Source organism: Eulemur rufifrons, chromosome 24, assembly GCF_041146395.1.
Source record: "Eulemur rufifrons isolate Redbay chromosome 24, OSU_ERuf_1, whole genome shotgun sequence".
Classification (NCBI taxonomy): domain Eukaryota; kingdom Metazoa; phylum Chordata; class Mammalia; order Primates; family Lemuridae; genus Eulemur; species Eulemur rufifrons.
In genome coordinates, this window is record NC_091006.1 from 21,267,777 (window position 1) to 21,291,109 (window position 23,333).

General features: G+C 40.9%; 2 protein-coding genes across 2 annotated transcripts; both read left to right on the forward strand.

The window, feature by feature from the left end:
• The first annotated feature begins 5,089 nt into the window (after positions 1-5,089).
• Positions 5,090-7,216, forward strand: LOC138374316 (growth-regulated protein homolog gamma-like). The gene is made up of 4 exons (XM_069457042.1): positions 5,090-5,291; positions 5,392-5,515; positions 5,666-5,749; positions 6,581-7,216. The coding sequence occupies exons 1-4, from the start codon at positions 5,195-5,197 to the stop codon at positions 6,594-6,596; spliced, it is 321 nt and encodes a 106-aa protein (XP_069313143.1). The 5' UTR covers positions 5,090-5,194; the 3' UTR covers positions 6,597-7,216.
• Positions 7,217-20,778: 13,562 nt separating this feature from the next.
• LOC138374427 (growth-regulated protein homolog gamma-like) lies at positions 20,779-22,714 on the forward strand. Its single transcript, XM_069457260.1, has 4 exons — positions 20,779-20,928; positions 21,029-21,152; positions 21,288-21,371; positions 22,200-22,714. Exons 1-4 carry the CDS (start codon positions 20,832-20,834, stop codon positions 22,213-22,215), a joined length of 321 nt encoding a protein of 106 aa, XP_069313361.1. The 5' UTR covers positions 20,779-20,831; the 3' UTR covers positions 22,216-22,714.
• Positions 22,715-23,333: the final 619 nt, after the last annotated feature.

Genomic DNA, 23,333 nt, shown 5'->3' on the forward strand with positions numbered 1-23,333 from the left:
AAACTGATAGCTGGTAATCTAACTGCTGCATCCTAAGTTTTACCCCTACATTGTACCTTCGATAGCACAAGAGTTATCTTGTTAAAATACAAATACAACCATGTCACTCATTTATGTCTAAATAAAGTTTCTCTTTTGCCTACAGTGTAAGGTCCAAAATTCTTAGTATGGCAGACACCTTGGTTTCCTAATCTGTGAAATGGGTACATTTTGAATATCTATTTCTTGGGTTACTGAAAGGAGATTTTACACATACACACTCGTGCATGAACAATCTCAGCCCTGTTTTAGAAGTGAAAATATACAAAACAGTATGTTATTTTTATATGTTAGTGATTATTAATAATTATAATTGTCATGTTGGTGTTATTGTTATTTTTGTGCTTTCATTGACAGTCTGGTGGGTTAGTAAGACATTTAGCAAAAGCATTTTGGTGAAAAGAAGCAAAGAATGTTGAAATTGAAATACAAGTACTTTAAGTGATTTTTTTGAAAAATTAACACACTAGGAAGTGGGGTGCCAGTGGAAAGGTATTATGGTTTCCCTTTTTTTAAAATTAATTTTCCTTTTGCACTTGCCATGAGCAACATTCTTAGTTCAGAATAATAATTAGTAAGTGTGGCCCAACTGACCAAAGGACCAAAACAAATTTTGCTAAGTCAACCAATGCTGGTGCCATGTTAATCTTTTAATTCTGCTAAGAACACTGTTCAGCTGCAGCCCTTATCAGCAAGAACATCAGAAGCTGGCATTCCTTCCGGGAAAAGCTCAGATTGCACAGCAATTTACTGTAGCTCTCTGTTGCGCAAACTTTCAGGGGGTGGTGAAATTAAAATGGAATGTGCTTCAACTTTTTTTTTTCTGACTGAAAATTTTTAGCAGGTAATGTCTATAAACTAGGAACTTATGATATAGTCACAGCCTTGATCAATATAACAAAACCATTGACAGGATATTTTTATTCCTGGAAGTTCTCTTTTGTATCTTGTACATCAAGTATTTAGTTTTACACAGTTACTCATGTGTATGAGATACAAAAGTATCACCCAGAATAACAGTTAAGCTAAAATATGTGATGTATTATGACATTTTTTTTTAAAAAAATTCTATCCTATTGTATTTTATTCCATTATATTTTCAAATAGTGGTCGCAACCCACTAAATTGATTTAATGACCCACTAGTGAATCACGACCTGTAGTTTAAAAGTATTGCTCTAATCTCTTGATGACAGAACTGGGCTTTAACAGTTCATGGTGGAGTCTACCTTCTTATTAGTACCATCCAAAATACTCTGAGAGCCACTAGAGGTAAAATGCTTAGACCAGTTAGATGCTTCACATACCCTATCATCTGCCTTCAATCTTAATATCAGATCCTGACCTAGTGCTGGGAGTCTCTGGGGACTTCATGGGGTGAAGCATTTGGGACTGATGGCACAAAAAGCAGGAGGGTTTCTGGGCTGTTGGGACCCTTAGGGACACCCCTTGTCATCACCTCTACATTTCCATTTGGTTCCTAGGACAAACTGGATTGAAGATTTTTTAAAAATGCATTGTTTTCTAGGAGGGCTGGAAAAAAAAAAACTAAAATATATTCCATAGACTTAATCAAGATTATTTTACCTGGTTTCTTCTTCCCTAATTGCTTCTTTTCTTGTCTAGAGAAAGCATGGCTTTAAGTCAATGGGCTTCTGAGTCAGTCTTGGGTTTGATTTTAATTCTACCTGTAAGATTTTGTATGACAGTTTCTTTTTCTATAAAATAAGAATCATGATACCAACCTCTTAGCATTCATGAAATTATTAAAAATGACATTATACTGAAAAACTCAGGCACTGCATCTGATCAAGAATTGGAAACTAATAAATAAATGTTATTTTCCTTCCCTTGCCTTGGTGCATTCCTTCCAGAGCCTATTTCAATCAGCAGTGGTCACAGTGTCTGAACTAGCAAGGAACCTACTAAGGAACCACAGACAAGCGCCTTACAGGCAAGAATTTTTCCTCAGCAGGACCACAACTCAAAGCTGGGATGCTACAGCCTGTAAAGAAAAATATATCACAATAAATATAAACCACATTTTTCAGAAAAATCAGGTGAAATCCCAATAAAACATGTCAACCACTATATTCATAATACTATGAAGAATTCAAAGGATCTAGTAATGGAAAGGCTGTCTCAACTCTTTCTTTGGTGAAAAAAAGTTAGAAGAAATAAACAGTATGTAACCATGTCAACTATTTCTTCACCAAGTGAGACACAACAAGGGGATTGTACCACTGTCCAGTTTTGTGTAAGTGGCAGCAAAATTTGAAAGCAAAGAAGTCACTAAGCATAAACAAGAGTTAGAACTAACAAGTCTTAATTATCAACGGTGTGGGCTAATCTGTCTTCTGGTCTGTAATTCAAAGCATGATATCTCAACCCCCATTAGCTCTATCTCTAAAATTTGTTGTAATCATTTGTTTATCATTCCAATCTGTTTCTCTATAGGAGCAAACTTTATGCTAGGAGTGATGTCAGCAAAGTCCTCAAGGCAAGTCAGGATAAAGTAGAGCCATACCACTTACCAAGTCACAAGAATGTCAGTGCTCAGCACAGAGCAGCCATGATGAGATTTTGCAGGTATATGAGATTGTACTAGTCAAATATGAAAGACACAATAAGAATTACAGGGTAGAATGCAAGTTCGTAAGCTGAGCTTCTATTTTAGAGATAACTACATTGGGTTAAACAATTGCATGGGTTTACAACGCATGCACATAACACTGGCATCAGCACTTGTTAAAAGCAGAAGGAATTTGTTTGTCATAGTAGGTTTCATAACACTGGTGCTCTTGACAATTTCAAAAACTTAGTATGGGGCTTTCACGAATTAAATCACAGAAAGTGATGTATTTGGAAAGTGGAAAAAAGAACTACTTTCTTTCTGAAAGGAAATAGAATAATTTTTATTAAACCAGTTCTAGGAGTCATGGAGATAATTCTATACATAATGGGCTGATTCTTGATATGTCTTATCTTTTGGGGGGACTGTTACTATAGATAAATCAAAATTTTACTCTTCCTTACTATTTACTCATGTCAATACTTTGGGATGGGCCTGACAACCATTATAAGCTAATATTTTCTATTGTTCTTTAGTTGCAAGAAATAAAGGATAAATTTGGACAGCCAGATGTTAATGCCCAAGGCAGGGAGATAGTCATTTCTTGGATTGCTTCAACAAAAAACACTTATTTCACTGTTCTTGAGGCTGGGAAATCCAAGATTAAGGTGCTGGCAGATTCCATGTCTGGTGCAGGCACTCCTCCTAGTTTGCAGATGAGCATCTTTTTGCTGTGCCCTCAAAATAGAGAGAGAGAGAGAGAGAGAGAACTCTGATCTTTTCTTGTAAGGGCACCTATTAATCCATCATGGCGGCCCTACCCTCATGACTTCATCTAAACCTAATTACCTCCCAAAGGCCCCACCTCCTAATATCACATTGGAGGCGAGGGCTTCAATATAGAAATTTGAGGGGGGACACATTCAGTCCGTAACAGTAAGATTGTAAAACACTACCTCTATTTTGTTTATTTAACAAATATCTGTATAACACTTAATATGGGCTGATGTTTTACAAATGTGAGCACATTTTATACTCGTAACAACCCTGTGCAGTAGGCACTATTATAAGCTCTTTTACAGAGGAAAAACATGAATACATAGGGGTTAGATAAATTGCCAGTGATCATGGGGCAAGTAAGTGGTATAGCTGAGGTTTCAGCCCTCACGGCCTTGCCAAGCTATTTCTAGAGCTCTACATTCAGCTAACAAGCTATTCCTGAGGCAGACCAGCTGTGGCTCCCCAGCACTCCTCACAGCAGTGGCAGAGTATCCTACATATCCCAGAGGTCTGTATCCACCCTGGAGAATCAACTTAGAACATGCAGTTTAATGTAAAAGGGGGCGAGGGCGCGGGGAGAGGCATTGAAATTGCTGGTGAAAAGTCGGTTACCTAGTGAGAAGGCATCAGCTAAACAGACTGGATAGCTTTATTGGCATTCTCATCAACTAAAAGTAGGCTGACAGTTATTTCTCGAGATGGAATCAGGCCCAGGATGCAGGTAAATACAGATGACATGAAATGGCATTAAGTTAGAAATCTAGTGTTTACATAGCAAAGACACATCTGTTTACACTTAGACAAGTAAACAGGCAAAATCACATTTGGTACTCCCCTTCTGGTGTCTAAGACCTTTTCTGTCCAGGGACAGTACTAGAACAGGCGGACCTCAGGAGCTCAACACGTCTCTTCACAGCTCCCCAGTAGCTTTCACCAATCAAAACACAGCCTCCCATACAACAAAAAGGTGATGCTCCCGGAATTTCTAAAGTGTGAGGAGTTCCGAGATTTCAAAGAGAGGACGGATGGGAGATGACAGCGCTGTATCCTAAAATTAGCATTGAAGTAAACTGTGACAATGGTCTGCTGCCCACCCCAGCCCCGCCCTCTGCTGCAGAAGAACACAGCACACTCGTGATTTATTTGAGATAATAAAACATCAGGAACAAGACAAACGTTCTTACAGGTATTCTGAGATGACAGATGTATTTTTAAAGAGTTGGTTTATTTCAGAGATGAATGAAATTGGCAAAACACAAGTCGAAGAGAAAGCGGGGAGCTAGACCAGAGACGTTGCCATTCCCACCTTAACTCTTCCAATGCCAGTAACTGCAACGACTCCCAGAGCAGGAACTTTTTCCTGAAAAGATGTAGCCCAGTCCCTACATGGCCCAGCGCCTGCCCGCTGAGGTCACCCGGAGCCCACGGTCTCCCCCTCGGGCGGTAACTCCAGCGAGGCCAGCAACTCACTGCTTATCTGGGAATCTGGGACAGAAAACAAATATTCCAGAGTCCCAGGGTACACGGGAGCTAAGCGGGAGGGCGAGGCAGGGGCGTCAGCGGCGGGTCCCCTCCCGACTGTCCCCAGGGGCGGGGCCGGCGCCTGCCTTCCGGACTCAAGAGAATGACCTGGAATCCGGGAATTTCCCTGGCCCGGGGATTCCGGGCTTTCCCGCCCCAACCGTGCATAAAAGGGGTTCGCCGATCTCGGGAGCCACAGACCCGGACCTCGGGAGCCACAGACAGCACCACAAGCCCCTCAAGCCGATCTCCACCGCACGCACCGCCGCCCTCCAGCCGAGCCATGGCCCGCGTCGCCTCCGCCGTCCCCCGCGCTCCCCGGCTGCTGCCGGCCGCGCTGCTGCTCCTGCTCCTGGTCGCCGCCGCCCAGCGCGCAGCAGGTGGGACCCGCGCCCTGGGACCCCACCCCGGGGCGGGACCGGGCTTTATGTGGCGCCCATCCGGGGACAGCCCCGCTAACCCAGTCTCTCCTCCCCGCAGGGGCGCCCGTGGTCGCTGAACTGCGCTGCCAGTGCCTGCAGACCCTGCAGGGAATTCACCTCAAGAACATCCAAAGTGTGAAGGTGACGCCTCCGGGACCCCACTGCGCCGAAACCGAAGTCATGTAAGTGCCGCCCCTCACTGCCGCTGCTGCTGCCAGATGCGCCCGACCCTCCCTCCCGCTGCCCTGACCCCCGCTGTCCCACCCCCCGCTGTCCCACCCCAACCCCCAGCCCGACCTCCTGCCTCATGGGATCCTCTCTTCTCTCTGCAGAGCCCAGCTCAAGAATGGGCAGGAAGCCTGTCTCAACCCCGCAGCCCCCATGGTTAAGAAAATCATCGAAAAGATGCTCAACAAGTGAGTTACGGTTTTATTTAAACATGGGGCTGGAGTTGTTGGTCAGAAATACTGACTTCTGCCCACTGGGCTATATCAGGGAGATATATATGTATATATATATGAGGGAAACCCAGGGGTTGGCTGGAGAACTGAAACACGTTATTACTTTCACGATGAAATATGCCATTAAGGTTATTAATATGCTTTGGTGCCAGAGGATATTTCAATGTCGTCCAGCCCCCACCCACCCCCCTGTTCAAATGAGTGAGGGTAAATGTGTGTTCCTTGGAGATTAAGTGATTTGGCTAATGATGCTAAAATGCTTACTACCTATTAAGGAACCTCATTCCCTCCTGAGCTTCAGACCTGAAAAGTGGAACCTCTAGTTTGGGGCACTTTGGGCTCTAAGTCTTCCTGTTGAAGATCAGGGACATTGCAGTGAGACTCCCCCCTGAGCTCACGGCTAGAATCCCTGTGAACATTGTTTAATCTCTTTGAGTTGCAGCCAAATTATTAATAACTATTTCATAGCGTAGTGTGTGGCTTCAATGAGGTCTGGCATGTAAATTTTAACATCATGGGACAGACCCTCAGTGAGCAATACATTTTGACTCCTTCAAACCAAGAAGGTAGTTGCATCCACAGCCTTCTTTTGTATTGTTCCTCAATACAAAGCATTCAGGAGCCCGAGTTTTTGGCTACACAGGGCGGTGGGTACAGCCAGGGGTCCCCTGAGTGGAGGGCTGGGCAGGAGTCTGCAGGCAGAAATCCCTCCAAGCCTCAGGGGCCAGAGTAAGAGAAGAGCAGCCTTCCTGAGCCCCTGTAACAGGAACCCTTTTCTCATCCTAGGGGCAGCAGCAACTGACCTGGAGAGAAGTAAGCAGCTCAGCAGCTCATTGGTGGTGGCGGTTCCTGCAGGGCAATCCCTGCCCTTACAGGAGCTAAAAATGAAATGAGAACAGCTGGTTTCTGGGTCACCTGCAAACGGCTTAATGTGTTTGAGTAATTCCTGTGAGAGTTCTATTTATTTATGTATTTATTTATTTTTCAAAGCTTGTATTTTAATATTTTACATGATTTTATTTAAAACTGTGACTGTGTTTCATCAAACATAGCTCAGTCCTGATAATTATTTAATGTGAAGATGATGGATTTGCAATGTCTCATTAAACTAATATTCAGTGGGAGGCCATCCAGTGTCAGCCACTGTGCTAGGTGGGGTGGGAAGTGGGGCATCCAAGGAATTAGTGACATCAGTGTTAGGGTAAGGGAATGTGTGTGCATGTCTATTTTTGTACTTTTAAAAAAATGTCAGTTTTTATTTATTGAAATTATCTCATGTTATATAGTCAACATTTTTATGTTGAAGCTTCCCTTGGACATTTTATGTCTTCCTTGTAGGGCATACTGCCTTGTTTAATGTTCATTATGCAACGTGTCTCTTTGCCTTGTAACTGAGAAGTACTCTTATGTTTTTATAAATGACGTGAAAATAAAATTTTTTTAAAAAAGAATGTGCGTGGGTTTTGTTTGATTATTATTATATATTTTTTTTTTTTGACCTTTCCTTCCTCCTAGGTGCCCAAGGTGGTACTGTTAGATTGTGGTTTATATCTTATTCTGTGCCTGCTTCTGGCTGGCACTTTTCCTTATATTTTTTTTACAAAAAAAGATTAGTTAATACTCTAAGAAAGTACACAAACACACTTCCCCCAATACCTTGATAATTCTAGTTTATATAAAATATTAGTTTTTCACACAGATCAATTTGTCATTCAAATTAGTTCATTACAAACTTAAGAATTTTATGAATATTTTAACAAGAGCCCCTACTAAATACTTCAGTAAGTGGTTTTTCAAGCAATTATGCAATTGTTTACCTTTTAATGAGGGTCAGGAGCAAATGGTGGAATAGTAGGTTCTTCCTCAGAACTCAAAAAGTATGTGCTTTTTAAAATAATAGTAATAATTACCTACAGTGATAAATATATGATGACAGTAACACAAAGGACAGGGAGATAAATGAATATATAACATTTCTTCAATTGTTAGAGAGAAAGTGTTAAGGAAAATTGTAATGTATCGAGAACACATGTTATAACTTACAGGGCATCTACTAAAAAGGCAAATGCAAGATTTTGGTCTTCACAATCTGAAAAGGATATAAAACGGAATAAAGGAAAATACCTGAATAATACAAAAGAAGACAGGTATTGAAGAATAAAGATACAACACAGAAAATGGGACAGGAAGAAGTGAAAAATCTTGAACTTTCTGGCCTCAAAGACTTCTCCTGCCTCAGCCTCCCAAAGTGCTGGGATTATAGGCATGAGCCACCATGCCCAGCCAAGAAATGAAGAATCTTTATAAAAGAATTCCTAATAGTATGAGTACAGTCTTTGCCTTCCTGAAGGTGAAGCTTAATTCCTCTCCCCACCTTAGTGTGGGCTAGACTTAGTGACTTATTTTAAATAACTACCAAAAAGGAAAAATAAAAGCTGTATATGGAGAAATTTGGCAGACACAGCTTTAAGGAAGTGATCAAAATTATTATCACCAGTTGTGGCATGTGAATATTATGCACTCCCTGATAGAATGTGATGGGAAGGGCACCTCAGCTCCATTTGTGTTCTTTGACAAAATCTCAAACTCCAGAATAATCGTGAGTAGGACATCATACAAATTCAAATTGAGGGACATTCTACAAAACGCCTAACAAGTAATCTTCAGAACCATTAAGGTCATGAGAAACAAGACAAACTAAGAAACTGTCACAGATCAGAGGAGACAAAGGAGACAGGAGGACTAAATGTGATGTGGTATACTTGCTTGGATCCGGGAATGGAAAAAAGAAATAACTGTAAAACTGGGGAAATCTGAGAAAAGGCAAGAGTTTAGTTAATAACAATGTATCCATGTTAATTTTCTAGTTTGGAGAAATGGACTGCGATTAAGTAAGATGTCAAAATTTAGTACTCTCTGTATTATTTATATAAATTTTTTGTAAATGTAAAATTCTAAATTAAAAAGTTTATTTTTAAAAAGATAGGGCAAATAGAATAGCAAGATAGTAGACAAATAACATTATATTAAAAATTATAGTAAATTTAAATAGAAGAAGCATTCCTATTAAAAGTCAGATTACCAGATTGTATAAATATTAATAAGACATTTATGCTTCTCAAAAGAGACATAATTTAAATTATAGCTAGATAGAAGGAATAAGTTCTAGTGTTCTATACCACTGTATGATGACTATAGTTAACAATAATATTTTATAAATTTCAAACAGCTAGAAGGAGGCCATTGAATGTTCCTAACACAAAAAAATGATAAATGTTTGATACGATGGATGTACTAGTACCCTGATTTTATATGTGTGCAAATATCACTGCGTATGCCATACATAAGTATAATTATTCCATGTCAATTGAAAAGATGAAATAAGAAAAGTAAAAAAAAAAAACGGCCCCAGATAGCTTGAAATTTAAAGAATTACAAGTGTCATATCATGTAAAAACTAAGTGAAAGATACCTGACAGGAATATATTATTATATTGATTAGTTATTAATAATGACTAACATATGATTAATATAAAGTATTAGCATATTTATTAATAATGTATTACATAAGGCCTAAATAATATATTATGCCTTAAGGAAGAAGTGGTCTTAAAGATAAATAAGGCTGAGTCAAAATAAAAAGGAATAAAACAAGTCTACAAGAGAGAAAACAATCCTGTTTTATGAACTTAACATATTATCAAAAAAAGCAAAATGGAGAGACAAAAGAGCAACAGACAAATACATAATCATAGTTAAAGATTCTAACAAACTCTTTCAATACTCAATATGCAAAACAGGAAACATTCAGAAATAATATAGAAGAGTGAAGCAACGTAATCAACCAACTTGGTCTGACTCACATAGACACTTTACCCAGCAATTGCATAAATCTCATTTGTTTTTCCAGTGCACAGGGAACATTTTCTAATACAGATGCTAATATGGACCCTAAAGAATGTATCAACACATTGCAAAATTTTGAAAAGTTACAGAGGACGTTTTCTGATCAAATTTTTAACAATGATTTCTAACCATCAGAGTTGAACTATACATCCATACACTCTGCGTGACGTGTTTGCTGTGGTTTACAACTCATATCTCCCAATTTCCTAAATTTTACTTCCATAATACTAGAGTTGTCATGCTGTTTTCATGTCTGATATAGCCATCTAGTGTGACAAATATGTTTCCATGGAGATGTTTCCTCATTTCCTATATTTTTGTCCTGACGTATTCTTTAGTGATTTTGGCACTGTTGTATTTTTTGACTTACATGATATGGCCACAACGTAATTTAATTACTCAATACTACTTCCACAAAAGTTTAAAAAATAATCTTAAGAAAATGTAAAGTTTATATTAGAATCAATTTTTTCAAAAAGCCTTGGAATGATGTCCAAATCTAATATATTAGATGGTGCTCAGTTTTAATTAAAATAAATACAAATAATTAGAGATTATTGAAATCATCAAGATGTCCTTATTACAGAAAGAGAGGAAAAGACTAACTATGTTGCAGAAGGAAGTATGCAAGTTTAGTATCAAAGAAATATGTCATGTTTCGAGTTTTGGCTTTATCTACTATTCATCTTTGCAAAACTGATCACAGTCCCTTGTATGTTGTATGTGTCTAATAAATGTCTGTTGAATTTAATATCCACCATCCTCATTTTCTGTACATACCTTGAACCTGTAAATTACCATGGCCTTCCCACCCTCCTTATGGTAAATAGTAATGAAAACCTCTCACAAATCCACTTGACAAAACTTGTATTAGGTGTCCCCGTTGCTCCTAATAGCTTAGTTTATTATGGTATTTACCAGCCTCTTCTAAATGCTTCTATTTGCGTATTCATCTCCCCTATTGCATTGAGAGTTAGAGTGTAGAAGAGCACGTCTTAATCCATCGCCCATAATTTCATCTCTACATTACAAATGTTGAGAAAAATGATCAATAAAAATGCTTAAATGAATGCAGAAAGAAAGGAATTTATTATAATTCAAGTGGAAATGCCCTTCTGGTTAAAAAGATAAGCAGTATTTGGAGTCAGTAAGAAAAAGCTAACTCAAATTGTCACAGTGAAAAGGGAAATTATTTCATTTCTCTCTGAAACTGATGAGTACATGAGATAAGGCTGGACCCTGGAGATCAATCATTCTCCTGAGCAATCAGTTCCACTCCAGGTCTGGCTGCTCTTCTCTGTGTTGGCTTTATTTTAGGCAGGCTCTTCTCAAGCATTGACAAAGCTCCAAGCTTCTGATTTAACAGCTGTAACCAAACAAGAAACAAGGCCCCGATTTTGCCACCATTTCCTGCCAAAATGGGCTTCAGAGAATTTTCCTGACTTGGCCAGGCTTAGGTCACTTGCTCACTCCTGAGCCTGTTGGGGTCACTGAGAGTTGGACCCAGACAGGAAGGTTTGGACAGTACCGCTTTGGGTAGTCAGCTCACTCGTGAGGCTTGGGAGTAGGGTCACCCTACCTGAATTACCCATAGTGAGAGGACAGAGAATGTTTCCAAAGGAAAACCAGGCTTCTATTATGAGAAGGGGTAAGGAGCTCAAACCAGGTAGAAATGACAAATATACAAGAAACCAGACCAGGTGGAAGATTTTAGTATTAGCAGGAGGCTGTCCAGAACTTTATTCTCCTTATAACTTAAGAAAACAGAAAATACTTTGCTGTAATGATGTCCAAATCTAACTCAAAATATTGGCAGAAGCAAATCCTCAGGGGAAATGGAGCATCAAAAAATTTACAATAGTAGCCAAAGGAATAAAACATTCTAAGTAGCCAGTGTCATATTTGTAGAATGAGCCATAACTTTATGCCTAAAACTTGTGTAATAAATAAACCTCAGTTGCTTATAAAATGAAGAACAGAAGGCGATTGACCATTGAATTATTGTGAAAGCTTTGATAGAAGCCAAAGTTAGCAGCTTAGGGTAACAAATCGCATTAACATAACAATTACAATTAATGATGTTGCTATTGTAATTGTTCTGGGGCTCCAGGAACTACACCCATACAAGACGGTGAACTTAATCAATAAATGTTATGTGTGTTCTAACTGCTTCATCAGCTGTTCCCCATCTTTCTTCCTCTCTTGGGACCTCCCTGTTGCCTGATACACAATATTGACAGTAGGCCAATTAGTAACTCCACAATGGTCTATAATTGATCAAATAAGAGAAAGAGTCACATGTCTTTCACTTTAAATCAATAGCTAGGAATGATTAAGCTTAGTGAGAAAGGCATATGGAAAACCAAGGTTGGCAGAAAGCTGAGCCTCTTGCATCAAAGAGTTAGCCAAGATGTGAGAGCAAAGGAGAAAATTAAAGGTGCTGCTCCAGTGAACACATGAAGGATAAGAAAGCCAAACAATCTTTATTGCTGATATGGGGAAAGTTTTAGTGGTCTGGATAGAAGATCAAATCAGGGACAACATTCTGTTAAGCCAGGGCCTAATCCAGAGCAAGGGCCTAATTTTCTTCAATTCTGTGAAGAAAGAGAGAGGTGAAGAAGCTGCAGAAGAAAAGTTGGAAACCAGCAGAGGTTGGTTCATGAGGTTTAAGGAAAGAAGCCATCTCCATAACATAAAAGTTCAAGGAAGGTGAAGCAGCAAATCCATATGCAGAAGCTGCATCAAATTATCCAAAAGATCCAGCTCAGACAAGTGATGAGGGGGCTACACTAAACAACAGAGTTTCAGTGTGGACAAAACAGCCTTCTGTTGGAAGAAGATGCCATTTAGGACTTTCATAGCTGGAGAGATGAAGTCAATGCCTATCTTCAAAGCTTCAAAGGACAGGCTGATTTTCTTATTAGGGGCTAATACAGTTAGTGACACGACATTGAAACCAAGGTGTATTTACCATTTTGAAAATACTAGGGCCCTTAAGCATGATGCTAAATCTACTCTGGCAGTGCTCTATAATTGGAACAACAAAGCCTGAATGACAGCACATCTGTGGATAGCATGGTTTACTGAATGTTTTAACCCCACTGTTGAGAACTATTGCTCAGAAAAAAGATTCCTGTTAAAATATTACTGCTCATTGACAATGCTTCTGGTCACCAAAGAGCTTTGATGGCGATGTACAAGGAGATGAATGTTGTTTTCATGCCTGCTAATGCAACATCCATTCTGCAGCACATGGATCAAAGAGTAATTTGAATTTTAAGTTTTATTATTTAAGAAATATATTTTGTAAGGCTATATCCACCACAGATAGTGATTTCTCTGATGGATCTGGGCAAAGTCAATTAAAAATCTCTAGAGGATTCATCATTCTAGATGCCATTAAGGACATTCATAATTCATGGGACGAGGTCAAAATGTCAACATTAACAGGAGTTGGGAAGAAGTTGATTCAAACCCTCTTGGATGACTTTGAAGAGTTTAAGACTTCAGTGGAGGAAGTAACTTTAGGTGTAGTGGAAGTAGCTAGAGAACTAGAATTAGAAGATGGGGCTGAATTGCTGGAATCTCATGAAATAACTTGAATGGATGAGGAGTTACTTCTCATGGATGAGCAAAGACAATTATTTCTTGAAATGGAATCTACTCCTAGTGAAGATGCTGTGCACATTGTTGAAATGACAACAAAAGGTTTAGAATATTACAAGAACTTAGTTGATAAAGCAGCAGCTGGGTTTGAGAGGATTGACTCCAATTTTGAAATAAGTTCTGTGAGTAAAATGCTATCAAACAGGATTACATGCTACAGAGAAATCATTTGTGAAAACAAGAGTCACTTGATGGGCCAAACTTCATTGTTATTTTAAGAAATTGTCACAGCCACCCCAAACTTCAATAACCCCCACCTTGATCAGTCAGTAGCCTTTGACATTGAGGCAAGACCCTCCACCAGCAAAAGATTCACTGAAGGCTCAGGTGATCGTTAGCATTTTTTTTTTTTTAGCAATAAAGTATTTTTAATTAAGGTATGTGCCTTGTTTTTTCAGACCTAATTCTATTACACACTTAAGAAACTACAGATGGTATAAACATAAGTCTTATAACACTCATATAAAAAATTTGTGTGACTGGCTTTACTGTGATATTTACTTTATTGGTCTGGAACTGAACCTGTAATCTCTGGGGTCAGCCTGTACCGCTCTGTGCCTCTCCAGCACCTCTGGAGCATCCCATCCCTCCACTTGCTGGCCCTCTGCACACCTTCCTGCAGGACAGCTCCACATCTCTCACAGATTGGCATCCAGCACCACAGCCACACCATCTGACACCTCCCTGTAACTGAAAAAGGACATTAAAACTCAGGGTGAAAAACAAGCTTCTGAACAACAAAAACTAGGGTTAACAATTGAAGTGTCTTATGAGAAATCAGTAAAGGCAAAACTTGCCCACAATTGTTTGTCTAGAGGAGAAATCAAATCACTGGAGGCAAGAAAATCTATGTAACATGGAAGTGAAATGAGATTTGCGTCCATAAAACAAGGAAGTGGGATGAGATTTGTGATCTAGCACTTCGTGTATCTCAGAGGAACACATCTTTTTGTTGCTTAGATGAGCAAAGGGTGCTATTCATCATCTCTTGATGTTTATGACGCTTTCGGTGCTTGAACAGACTGGAAACTGTAGACGCTATGAGCCCAGTGTAGCGGTCGCTCCTCACACTCCCAGCAACTCCAGAGGGACCACTAAGTCCTTACTTCATGGATGAATCAGCACTTTCTTACACCAAAAAATGTGGTGCTCACGGATTAACTCAAGCTTTGGAAGTTCCAGAATTTCACAGAAGAAGGAAGTTCACTAGGATTACGACACTTTGTCCTAGATTAAACATTGAATTAAGCTTTTGACACTGGTCATCCCTGACCCTTGTGGAAAGACACGACAAAAGGTGTGATTTATTTGTGCTGGTTAAATACACAAGGACAAGGCAAACGTTCTTATGTGTAATCTGAGATAACAAATATATTTTGACAGAGTGTATCTGTGCAGAAGTAAATAAAATCTTTTGTCAGAAGGCATTTACATGTATATAAAAATGGATAATAGTAGGCTGTCATGATGGAAAAAAAAAATGGAAAAGTGGGTAGCTTGGCCCTGCCTTAATTCCTCCAACCATGATAACTAATGTTCCTCAAGGTGCCTAAATCCCCACTAATAGCAGGTTTAATTTTTTTATTTTCAATTAGGAATATTATCAATACAGAATTGTTGTACATATTTATGGGGTACATGTATTTTGATACAAGCATACAACATATAATGATCAAATCAGGGTAATTGGAGTCCATTACCCCAAGCATTTATCATTTCTTTGTGTTAGGAGTATTTCAATTCCACTCTTTTATTTATTTTGAAATATAAAACAAATTATTGTTACCTACCGTTGCCCTATTTTGCTACTGAACACAAGATCTTATTTCTTCTATCTAACCATATTTTGTACCCATTAAACATCCACTCTTATCCCCCCTCCCCACTACCCTTCTCCACCTCTGATAACCATCATTCTGTTCTCTATCTCTGAGTTCTTTTTTTTTTTTTTTAACCTCCCACATAATAGTGACAATTTAGTTCCTGGCTTGTAAGTGGTAGATAAATGGTGAATTGATGAATGGATAGATGCCTGACCAATAAAGTAAATAAAGCAATTTGTGTTGAGAGTTATCTCTAGTAGAAGTGAGGATGATAGATGGTGTTAGGCAAAACTATTTCACTGGCAAGAGAAAAGTAATTTAAACCATCTTCACAAAACAAAAAGAAAAAAGTAAAACCTGTTCCAAATACAGAGAAGCATACATGCATATATATGTATATATGTGTATGTGTGTATATGTATATTAGAGTCAGCTGTAGAACCTGGGTGTCCAAACAATGTGGTTAGAAATTTGTCCTCATTCCTGTCTTACTTGTGCTTTTTTCTGGACCAATTCATTTTCAGGCAGGTTGTCTCACAGCATTGGCAGAACTCTAGGCCCCATTTTACTAGTTTAGCGACACTAGGAATAATTAAGAACCTCTTTTTCAACTGTTCCAGCACAAATTCTAGGGACTGTTGTTGATTAGTGGAGGCTTCAGTCAATTGCCCACCTCAGAATCAATCAGCAGTATTGTTCCTGTTGGTTTTAGTAGGGTGACAGGAAGGAATTGAAGGATGTGTCATTCCCCCTGAACGCCAGGCACTGAGAGCAGGTGGTGATCTAGGGCCTCTTTTCAAAGAAAAAAAAAAAAGAGGAAAGTGTTATGGAAAACCTATAAGGCTGAATAAGAAGAATGAGGACAAGCACTTGGAGGAGGAAGGAAAGAGAGTTTGCTGACAAAGGAGGAAATACGACAGATCTTCTCATCTCAAAATCCCGTATTTCCGGAACATAAGCAGCAATACAGAGCTTTTAAAGGGAGGGTTCTGGGCTTCAGGCAATGGCTGTGGCTATTTTAATCCTCCCAATTGCTGTGGCTATTTTAATCCTCCCGTCTCTGCCAAAAACAAAGCCTGTGAACTCTGACAGCCTCCCACCTGGGGGGCTGGCACCATGTGGGAGTTTTAATAAAAGACTTAACCTGCCTCAGGGATGCAGGCCAGGCTGCAGTTCCCAAAAGAGTGGGGGCAGTTTTCCAGGCCATTCTCTCTGTTACAAAACCATAGAAGCCATCTCTGGAAAGACTGAATATGGAGGCTGACCCTGACTCTGGCACATACTGTGCCCTTAGACTGTGGGGTAGGGTGAATCCTGGAATTTAGTGCCATGTTCACACATCTTTGCTCTTCTCCCTTAGGAGCCAGAGTCATTACACCAGAAGAGATGCCTTTAGGGAAATAGTTGCAGATATTTTGGGACAAGTTCTTAAGGCAAGCTGGGTAGAGCAGAGCTACACTGCCTGTTCTTGCCTGTGGGTCAGCATGGTTGCTTCTTAGGATGGAGCCATGCCTCAGTCCAGGCTGCCCCAGTAAAGGAGAACCTGAGTCATGGGCCTGCCATGCAGCTCATTTATTTGGGAGAATGTTCCCAATGTATAAGACTGAAGAATTATCATTAGCTCCTGTTCCTCATGGGAAAGGAATGTTCCATGGCAGTGAAGGGAAACTTTTCCTTCCCGCCCCCCCCTCCCCCGAAAGTTCACTGAAAGATCAACTCACACTTAAGGCAGATTAATGAGAGGAAAAGGTTTATTTACCATGGGCATGGGGAGAATCACAGGGTGATTACCCCATATCCTGATGGGATCCAGATATTTTTATATACTCGTTTTAAGGGGTGGGGGAAGTGAGGAATATAGGTAATTCTGTTTAGGGGCAATAAATGGTTGCTAAGGAGGATGAATGGATGGGGGAAATGGATTGACTTGTACATGAGTCTCTTTGCAAATTAAATTAACCTGAGAGACAGGCATTATATTTAAAATTATTTGGGCCAGGTCTGCTTGCATTCTTGATTGTTTTCCCTGTAGTATATTGACATAACAGGGAGGGGAAATGAAGTCCATTGTTCTTTTGATGGGTCAGCCCAGTTTATGCAGACAAAGGGGAAGCCCCTACCAATGCCTGTTGCTCTCAAAGGGCCTTCAAGTCAAAATATTCTTGATACCAAGGAGTTATATTTTGGTGCGAAATTTCCTGAGCTCTTTCAGCAGCAACAGAGAAACACTGGGCCAGAAAGTGACAGACACCTGATGCAGCTGAGGCAAAGAGCTGCCAGGTCACACCTGCAGGCAGCTGGTTGCCGTAGCAACGACTGGAATCAAAAAACAGTGTCCTCAAAAATGTGAGCACGCTGGATTTCACTGTCCATTCTGAAAGGTTACATAATGATTACAAGGCAAGTGGAATTCAACCAACAAAGCTTCTGTTCTAAAAGTTTCTTCCATTTTTTTTAAGCATCATTATTCACATAGGCTTAAAGAATGCATGGATATCTGGCATTCAACCCTTGAAAATTAATTGTCTTGAAGAAATACTTGTTCAGACAAGAGAATGAATGTGTTTATTGTTCCAGGCTATAGCATTCCATTGCTTCTACATTTTACATTTTGCTTTAGAGAGATCTCATGGATTCAAGTGGCAGATTAAGGAGAAAATAACAGCAAAAATAAGCTTTCCTTTTTGCTTCATTTACAAAAACAAGTATTTTGACCAAGTCATTCCCAAGAGTCTAATTCTACATCAGCTACAAACATCAGCTGCTCCTTGGCTTGCTTCCTTCTTTTGGCTGCTTCTGTGGCTAATTGGAGCTCTACTCTCTCAAGCTCTCTCATTACGTGAGTTTTGGGTTGGGTCTGGAGACCATTACAGCAACACTCTGTTTTTCCTCAGTTACAGGAACTAGATGAAAGATCTAGACACCATGATGAATGCTGAAGGAAATCTATGTAATCCTATGAGACAGGATGAAGTGTCCAAAATGAGGAAGCAGATATTTTGGATTTTCATGTTGAACAAATAGGTACTCAACAAAAATTCAATTTCCTTTCTCGAAAGCTAGCTGGTAAAGCATGAATGTGCATTCCTGTCATTCTGGTGGTGTTCTAAGTTAATTGAGAATGAGAATCTTTGAAAAAAATAAAATTTTATTCTGTGATAATTTTATATTTATAACAATAAATTCACCCAGTCCCCTATAAGTAAACATTTTACATTACCATGGCATATTTGTCAAAGCTGGAACACTAACACTGGTATATTTCTTTTAACTACACTTCAAACTAAACTGGATTTCACCAGTTTTTCCATTAATGTTCTCTTTCTGTTTCAGGATCCAAAATATCACATAGGTGTCACGTCTTCTTAATTTCCTCTGGACTCTGACAGTTATTTAGTCTTTCCTTATTTTTCATCCCTTTGACAGTTCAGAAGAGCAGTGCTCAGCTAGTTACTACTCTTCAAGTTGGGTTTGAAGAATGTTTTTCTCATAATTAGGTTGGGTTATAAATTTTTGGAAACAAAACTAAAGAAGTATTCTTCTCATGCCCTTCCTATGACAGCACATCTGAGGGGTACCTGATATCCGCATGACATCACACCGATGACGTTAATCTTCATTATTTGGTAGAGGGATAGTTTCTCCATGGTAAAGTTATATATTATTTTTTAGTACTGGACGCTTTAACAAAAAGTCACAAGCATAGTCACAACCATAAAATGCAGTTGCTTGCTCTGTGGTTGGCTAGAAGCACAGTGTCTTACCACTTGAGCTGGGCTGTACAGAGCCCTGTTGTGGAGACATTTGTCCCTGGGGAAGAGGACTTCCTTTTGAAGAAGCTCGGGAAATTTCACCACATATTATGGTTCCTTGGTATTGAATTAAAGGCCATTCAAGATCAAAAGGCACTGGAAGGGGCTTTCCCTCTATCTGCATAAACTGGACTGAGGATCAGAAGACCGAAGGGGCAATTGACTTGCCCTTCTCTCCCTGTCATCTCAATATATTACAGGAAAGAAGATCAAGGATGCAACCAGACCTGGACCAAATCATTTAAACATAATGCCTGTCTCCCAGGTTCATTAATTTGCAAAGAGAATCATTTACAAGTCAATCTGTTCCCCCAATCCATTTATCCTCCCTAGCACCATTTGTTGCCCCTAAACAGAATTACCTGTATCCCTCGTCTCCATCTCCCTGTCCCCTCCAAAAGGACAGGCACAAAAACATCTGAACCTCATTGGCATGTTGGGTGATCACTCTGTGATTCTTCCCACGTTCATGGTAAAAACCTTCCTATTATTAATCTGCCTTAATTGTGAATTGATCTTTCAGCGAACTTTCAGGGGAAAGGGCAAGGTTCCCCTCACCCCTACACCTTTTTCCTCTCCTTCCTCCCATCTCATTCCAAGTCTCAGAGAGATCTGAACCTAAGCTGGAGAATCACACTTAAACCCTCTCAAACCTAATGATGAATCCAATAAATTCTCTAAAACTTCTGCAGAAAAAGTGATGAAGGCATCAGGTTAACACATTTTGAGATTTCGGATCAGAAAACAGAGACATGTCAATGTTTGGAGAGAAAGGGAGACCAACACTGAATACCAGGCAGTTCTGTAGTAAATGGAATGTGGTTTTACCTATGATCGACATTGCCTATTTCATCCACATGCATGTGTTTGCTGCTTCAGGGCTGTGGGTGCTCCCACACCAGGCAGGTCCCATACTTTGTAGGTCAAATCTGGATCCCTCATGCAGAGAAAAGGAAATCTCCAGGGAATTTGGGGAGTTGCAGCATTTCAGAGGGAAGAAGGAAATAATGCAGGATATGAAAGAAGAGGTCATGTTATAGCCCTCCGTTTCCCTGAAACTAACACTGGATTCAACTTTTGCCACTGATTCCTATTCCCACCAAATGGAGAACTAAACAAGATAGTCTAAGTGTGGTTAGAGAATATACAGCACAAGGAACAAGCTGAACATTCCTCTCTGGAATTCAAGATGAGGCTGCATTTTTGACGGAGATCATTGATTACAGATGCATATCAATTATGAAAAAGTCAACATCGGAGAGAGAGAGGATCTACAGATAGATAATAGGAATTATAGATAGAGGATAGCCAGGTCAGCAAAATCTAGCCTGCACCGCGTCCCTCCCTAAGGACAAGACTGATAGACACAACTCTCTTCCTCTAAGGATGTCTTGCCTCCCTGTCTTGGGTCTCCCGGGTCCGCCCCCAGCTCTTTCCTGTCCCCCACACTGGTGTCACTGGGCCCCCCCGAGCGCGCTCCCCGGTGGTAATGACAGCGCTGAGGGCCCCTCACTGCCTCTCTACGGATTTGGGGAAAATAGCAAATATTCCAGAGTACACAGGAGTTAAGCGGGAGGACGAGGCAGCGGCGTCAGCGGCGGGTCCCCTCCGACTGCGCCCCAGGGGCGGGGCCTGCGCCTGCCTTCCGGACTCAGAGAATGACCTGGAGCTCCGGGAATTTCCCTGGCCCGGGATTTCCCGTTCAAACCGTGCATAAAAGGGGTTCGCCGATCTCGGGAGCCACAGACCCGGACCTCGGGAGCCACAGACAGCACCACAAGCCCCTCAAGCCGATCTCCACCGCACGCACCGCCGCCCTCCAGCCGAGCCATGGCCCGCGTCGCCTCCGCCGTCCCCCGCGCTCCCCGGCTGCTGCCGGCCGCGCTGCTGCTCCTGCTCCTGGTCGCCGCCGCCCAGCGCGCAGCAGGTGGGACCCGCGCCCTGCGACCCCACCCCGGGGCGGGACCGGGCTTTATGTGGCGCCCATCCCGGGACAGCCCCGCTAACCCAGTCTCTTCTCCCCGCAGGGGCGCCCGTGGTCGCTGAACTGCGCTGCCAGTGCCTGCAGACCCTGCAGGGAATTCACCTCAAGAACATCCAAAGTGTGAAGGTGACGCCTCCAGGACCCCACTGCGCCGAAACCGAAGTCATGTAAGTGCCGCCCCTCACTGCCGCTGCTGCTGCCAGATGCGCCCGACCCTCCCTCCCGCTGCCCTGCCCCCCGCTGTCCCACCCCAACCCCCAGCCCGACCTCCTGCCTCATGGGATCCTCTCTTCTCTCTGCAGAGCCCAGCTCAAGAATGGGCAGGAAGCCTGTCTCAACCCCGCAGCCCCCATGGTTAAGAAAATCATCGAAAAGATGTTCAACAAGTGAGTTACGGTTTTATTTCAACATGGGGCTGGAGTTGTTGGTCAGAAATACTGACTTCTGCCCACTGGGTTATATCAGGGAGATGTATGTTTCAGAGAAACACAGGGGTTGGCTGGAGGACTGAAATACGTTATTACTTTCACGATGAAATATGCCATTAAGGTTATTAATATGCTTTGGTGCCAGAGGATATTTCAGTGTCGTCCAGCCCCCACCCACCCCCCTGTTCAAATGAGTGAGGGTAAATGTGTGTTCCTTGGAGATTAAGTGATTTGGCTAATGATGCTGAAATGAAAATACTACCTATTAAGGGACCTCATTCCCTCCTGGGCTTTGGATCTGAAAAGTGGAACCTCTGGTTTTGAGCATCTTGGGCCTCTAAGTCTTCTTGGGGAAGAGCAAGAACATTGCAGTGAGACCACCGAAGCTCAAGACTAGGATTCCTGTGACATTATTTAATATCTCTGAATTTCAGCAAAATAGGGTAGATAAAAGTAGCTCTTTCATAGCGTGGTGTGTGGCTTCAGTGAGGTCTGGGATGTAAATTTTAACATCATGGGACAGACCCTCAGTGAGCAATACATTTTGACTCCTTCAAACCAAGAAGGTAGTTGCATCCACAGCCTTCTTTTGTATTGTTCCTCAATACAAAGCATTCAGGAGCCCGAGTTTTTGGCTACACAGGGCGGTGGGTACAGTCAGGGGTCCCCTGAGTGGAGGGCTGGGCAGGAGTCTGCAGGCAGAAATTCCTCCAAGCCTCAGGGGCCAGAGTAAGAGAAGAGCAGCCTTCCTGAGCCCCTGTAACAGGAACCCTTTTCTCATCCTAGGGGCAGCAGCAACTGACCTGGAGAGAAGTAAGCAGCTCAGCAGCTCACTGGTGGTGGCGGTTCCTGCAGGGCAATCCCTGCCCTTACAAGAGCTAAAAATGAAATGAGAACAGCTGGTTTCCGGGTCACCTGCAAAGGGCTTAATGTGTTTGAGTAATTCCTATGAGAGTTCTATTTATTTATGTATTTATTTATTTCTCAAAGCTTGTATTTTGTTATTTTACATGTTATTATTTAAAACTGTGTCTGTGTTTCATCAAACATAGCTCAGTCCTGATAATTATTTAATGTGAAGATGACGGATTTGCAATGTCTCATTAAACTAATATTCAGTGGGAGGCCATCCAGTGTCAGCCACTGTGCTAGGTGGGGTGGGAAGTGGGGCATCCAAGCAATTAGTGACATCAGTGTTAGGGTAAGGGAATGTGTGTGCATGTCTATTTTTGTACTTTTAAAAGAATGTCAGTTATTTATTGAAATGATTTCACATCATGTGGTCAACATGTTTATGTTGAAGCTTCCCTTGGACATTTTATGTCTTGCTTGTAGGGCATACTGCCCTGTTTAATGTTCATTATGCAATGTTTCTCTGCCTTGGAAGAGAGAAGTTACATTTACTGTTACATTTTTATAATTGACATGAAAATAAACTGTGTTTTAAATACATACTTAAGTTTTGTTTGATTCTTTTTGTCCTTTTGGTCCTCCTGGTTGCCCAAGGTGTGATATAGGTAGACTGTGGGTTATTTCTTCTGGGTAGCACTTTCCCTATATTTCTCTCAATCAAAGATTAGTTGATGCTCTGAGAAAGTATACACTTCCCCCTCAAACAGCTTGATAACTCTAATTTTATAGAAAATGTTGCTGATTTTCACACAGACCAATTTGGTTTTCAAGATTAATTCTTTACAGCTTTTTGAATGTTATAAATATTTTAACAAGAACCCCTACTAAATGCTTTTGGTAAGTGGTGTTTCAAACAATTACGCAGTTATTTTCCCTTTAATGATGTTGGGAGCAAAAGGTGGAAAAGTGGATCCTTCCTCAGAACTCAAGCAATTTGTGCTATTTAAAAAAATAATAAGGATGATCTTCTACTGAGATAAATACATATAGCAAAGTTAAATATTTATG

Coding starts and splice junctions, on each gene's coding strand:
- LOC138374427 (XM_069457260.1), top strand. CDS start 20,832: ATGGCCCGCGTCGCCTCCGCCGTCCCCCGCGCTCCCCGGCTGCTGCCG. Junction 20,929..21,028: donor CGCCGCCCAGCGCGCAGCAG/GTGGGACCCGCG, acceptor TTCTCCCCGCAG/GGGCGCCCGTGGTCGCTGAA. Junction 21,153..21,287: donor TGCGCCGAAACCGAAGTCAT/GTAAGTGCCGCC, acceptor TTCTCTCTGCAG/AGCCCAGCTCAAGAATGGGC.
- LOC138374316 (XM_069457042.1), top strand. CDS start 5,195: ATGGCCCGCGTCGCCTCCGCCGTCCCCCGCGCTCCCCGGCTGCTGCCG. Junction 5,292..5,391: donor CGCCGCCCAGCGCGCAGCAG/GTGGGACCCGCG, acceptor TCCTCCCCGCAG/GGGCGCCCGTGGTCGCTGAA. Junction 5,516..5,665: donor TGCGCCGAAACCGAAGTCAT/GTAAGTGCCGCC, acceptor TTCTCTCTGCAG/AGCCCAGCTCAAGAATGGGC.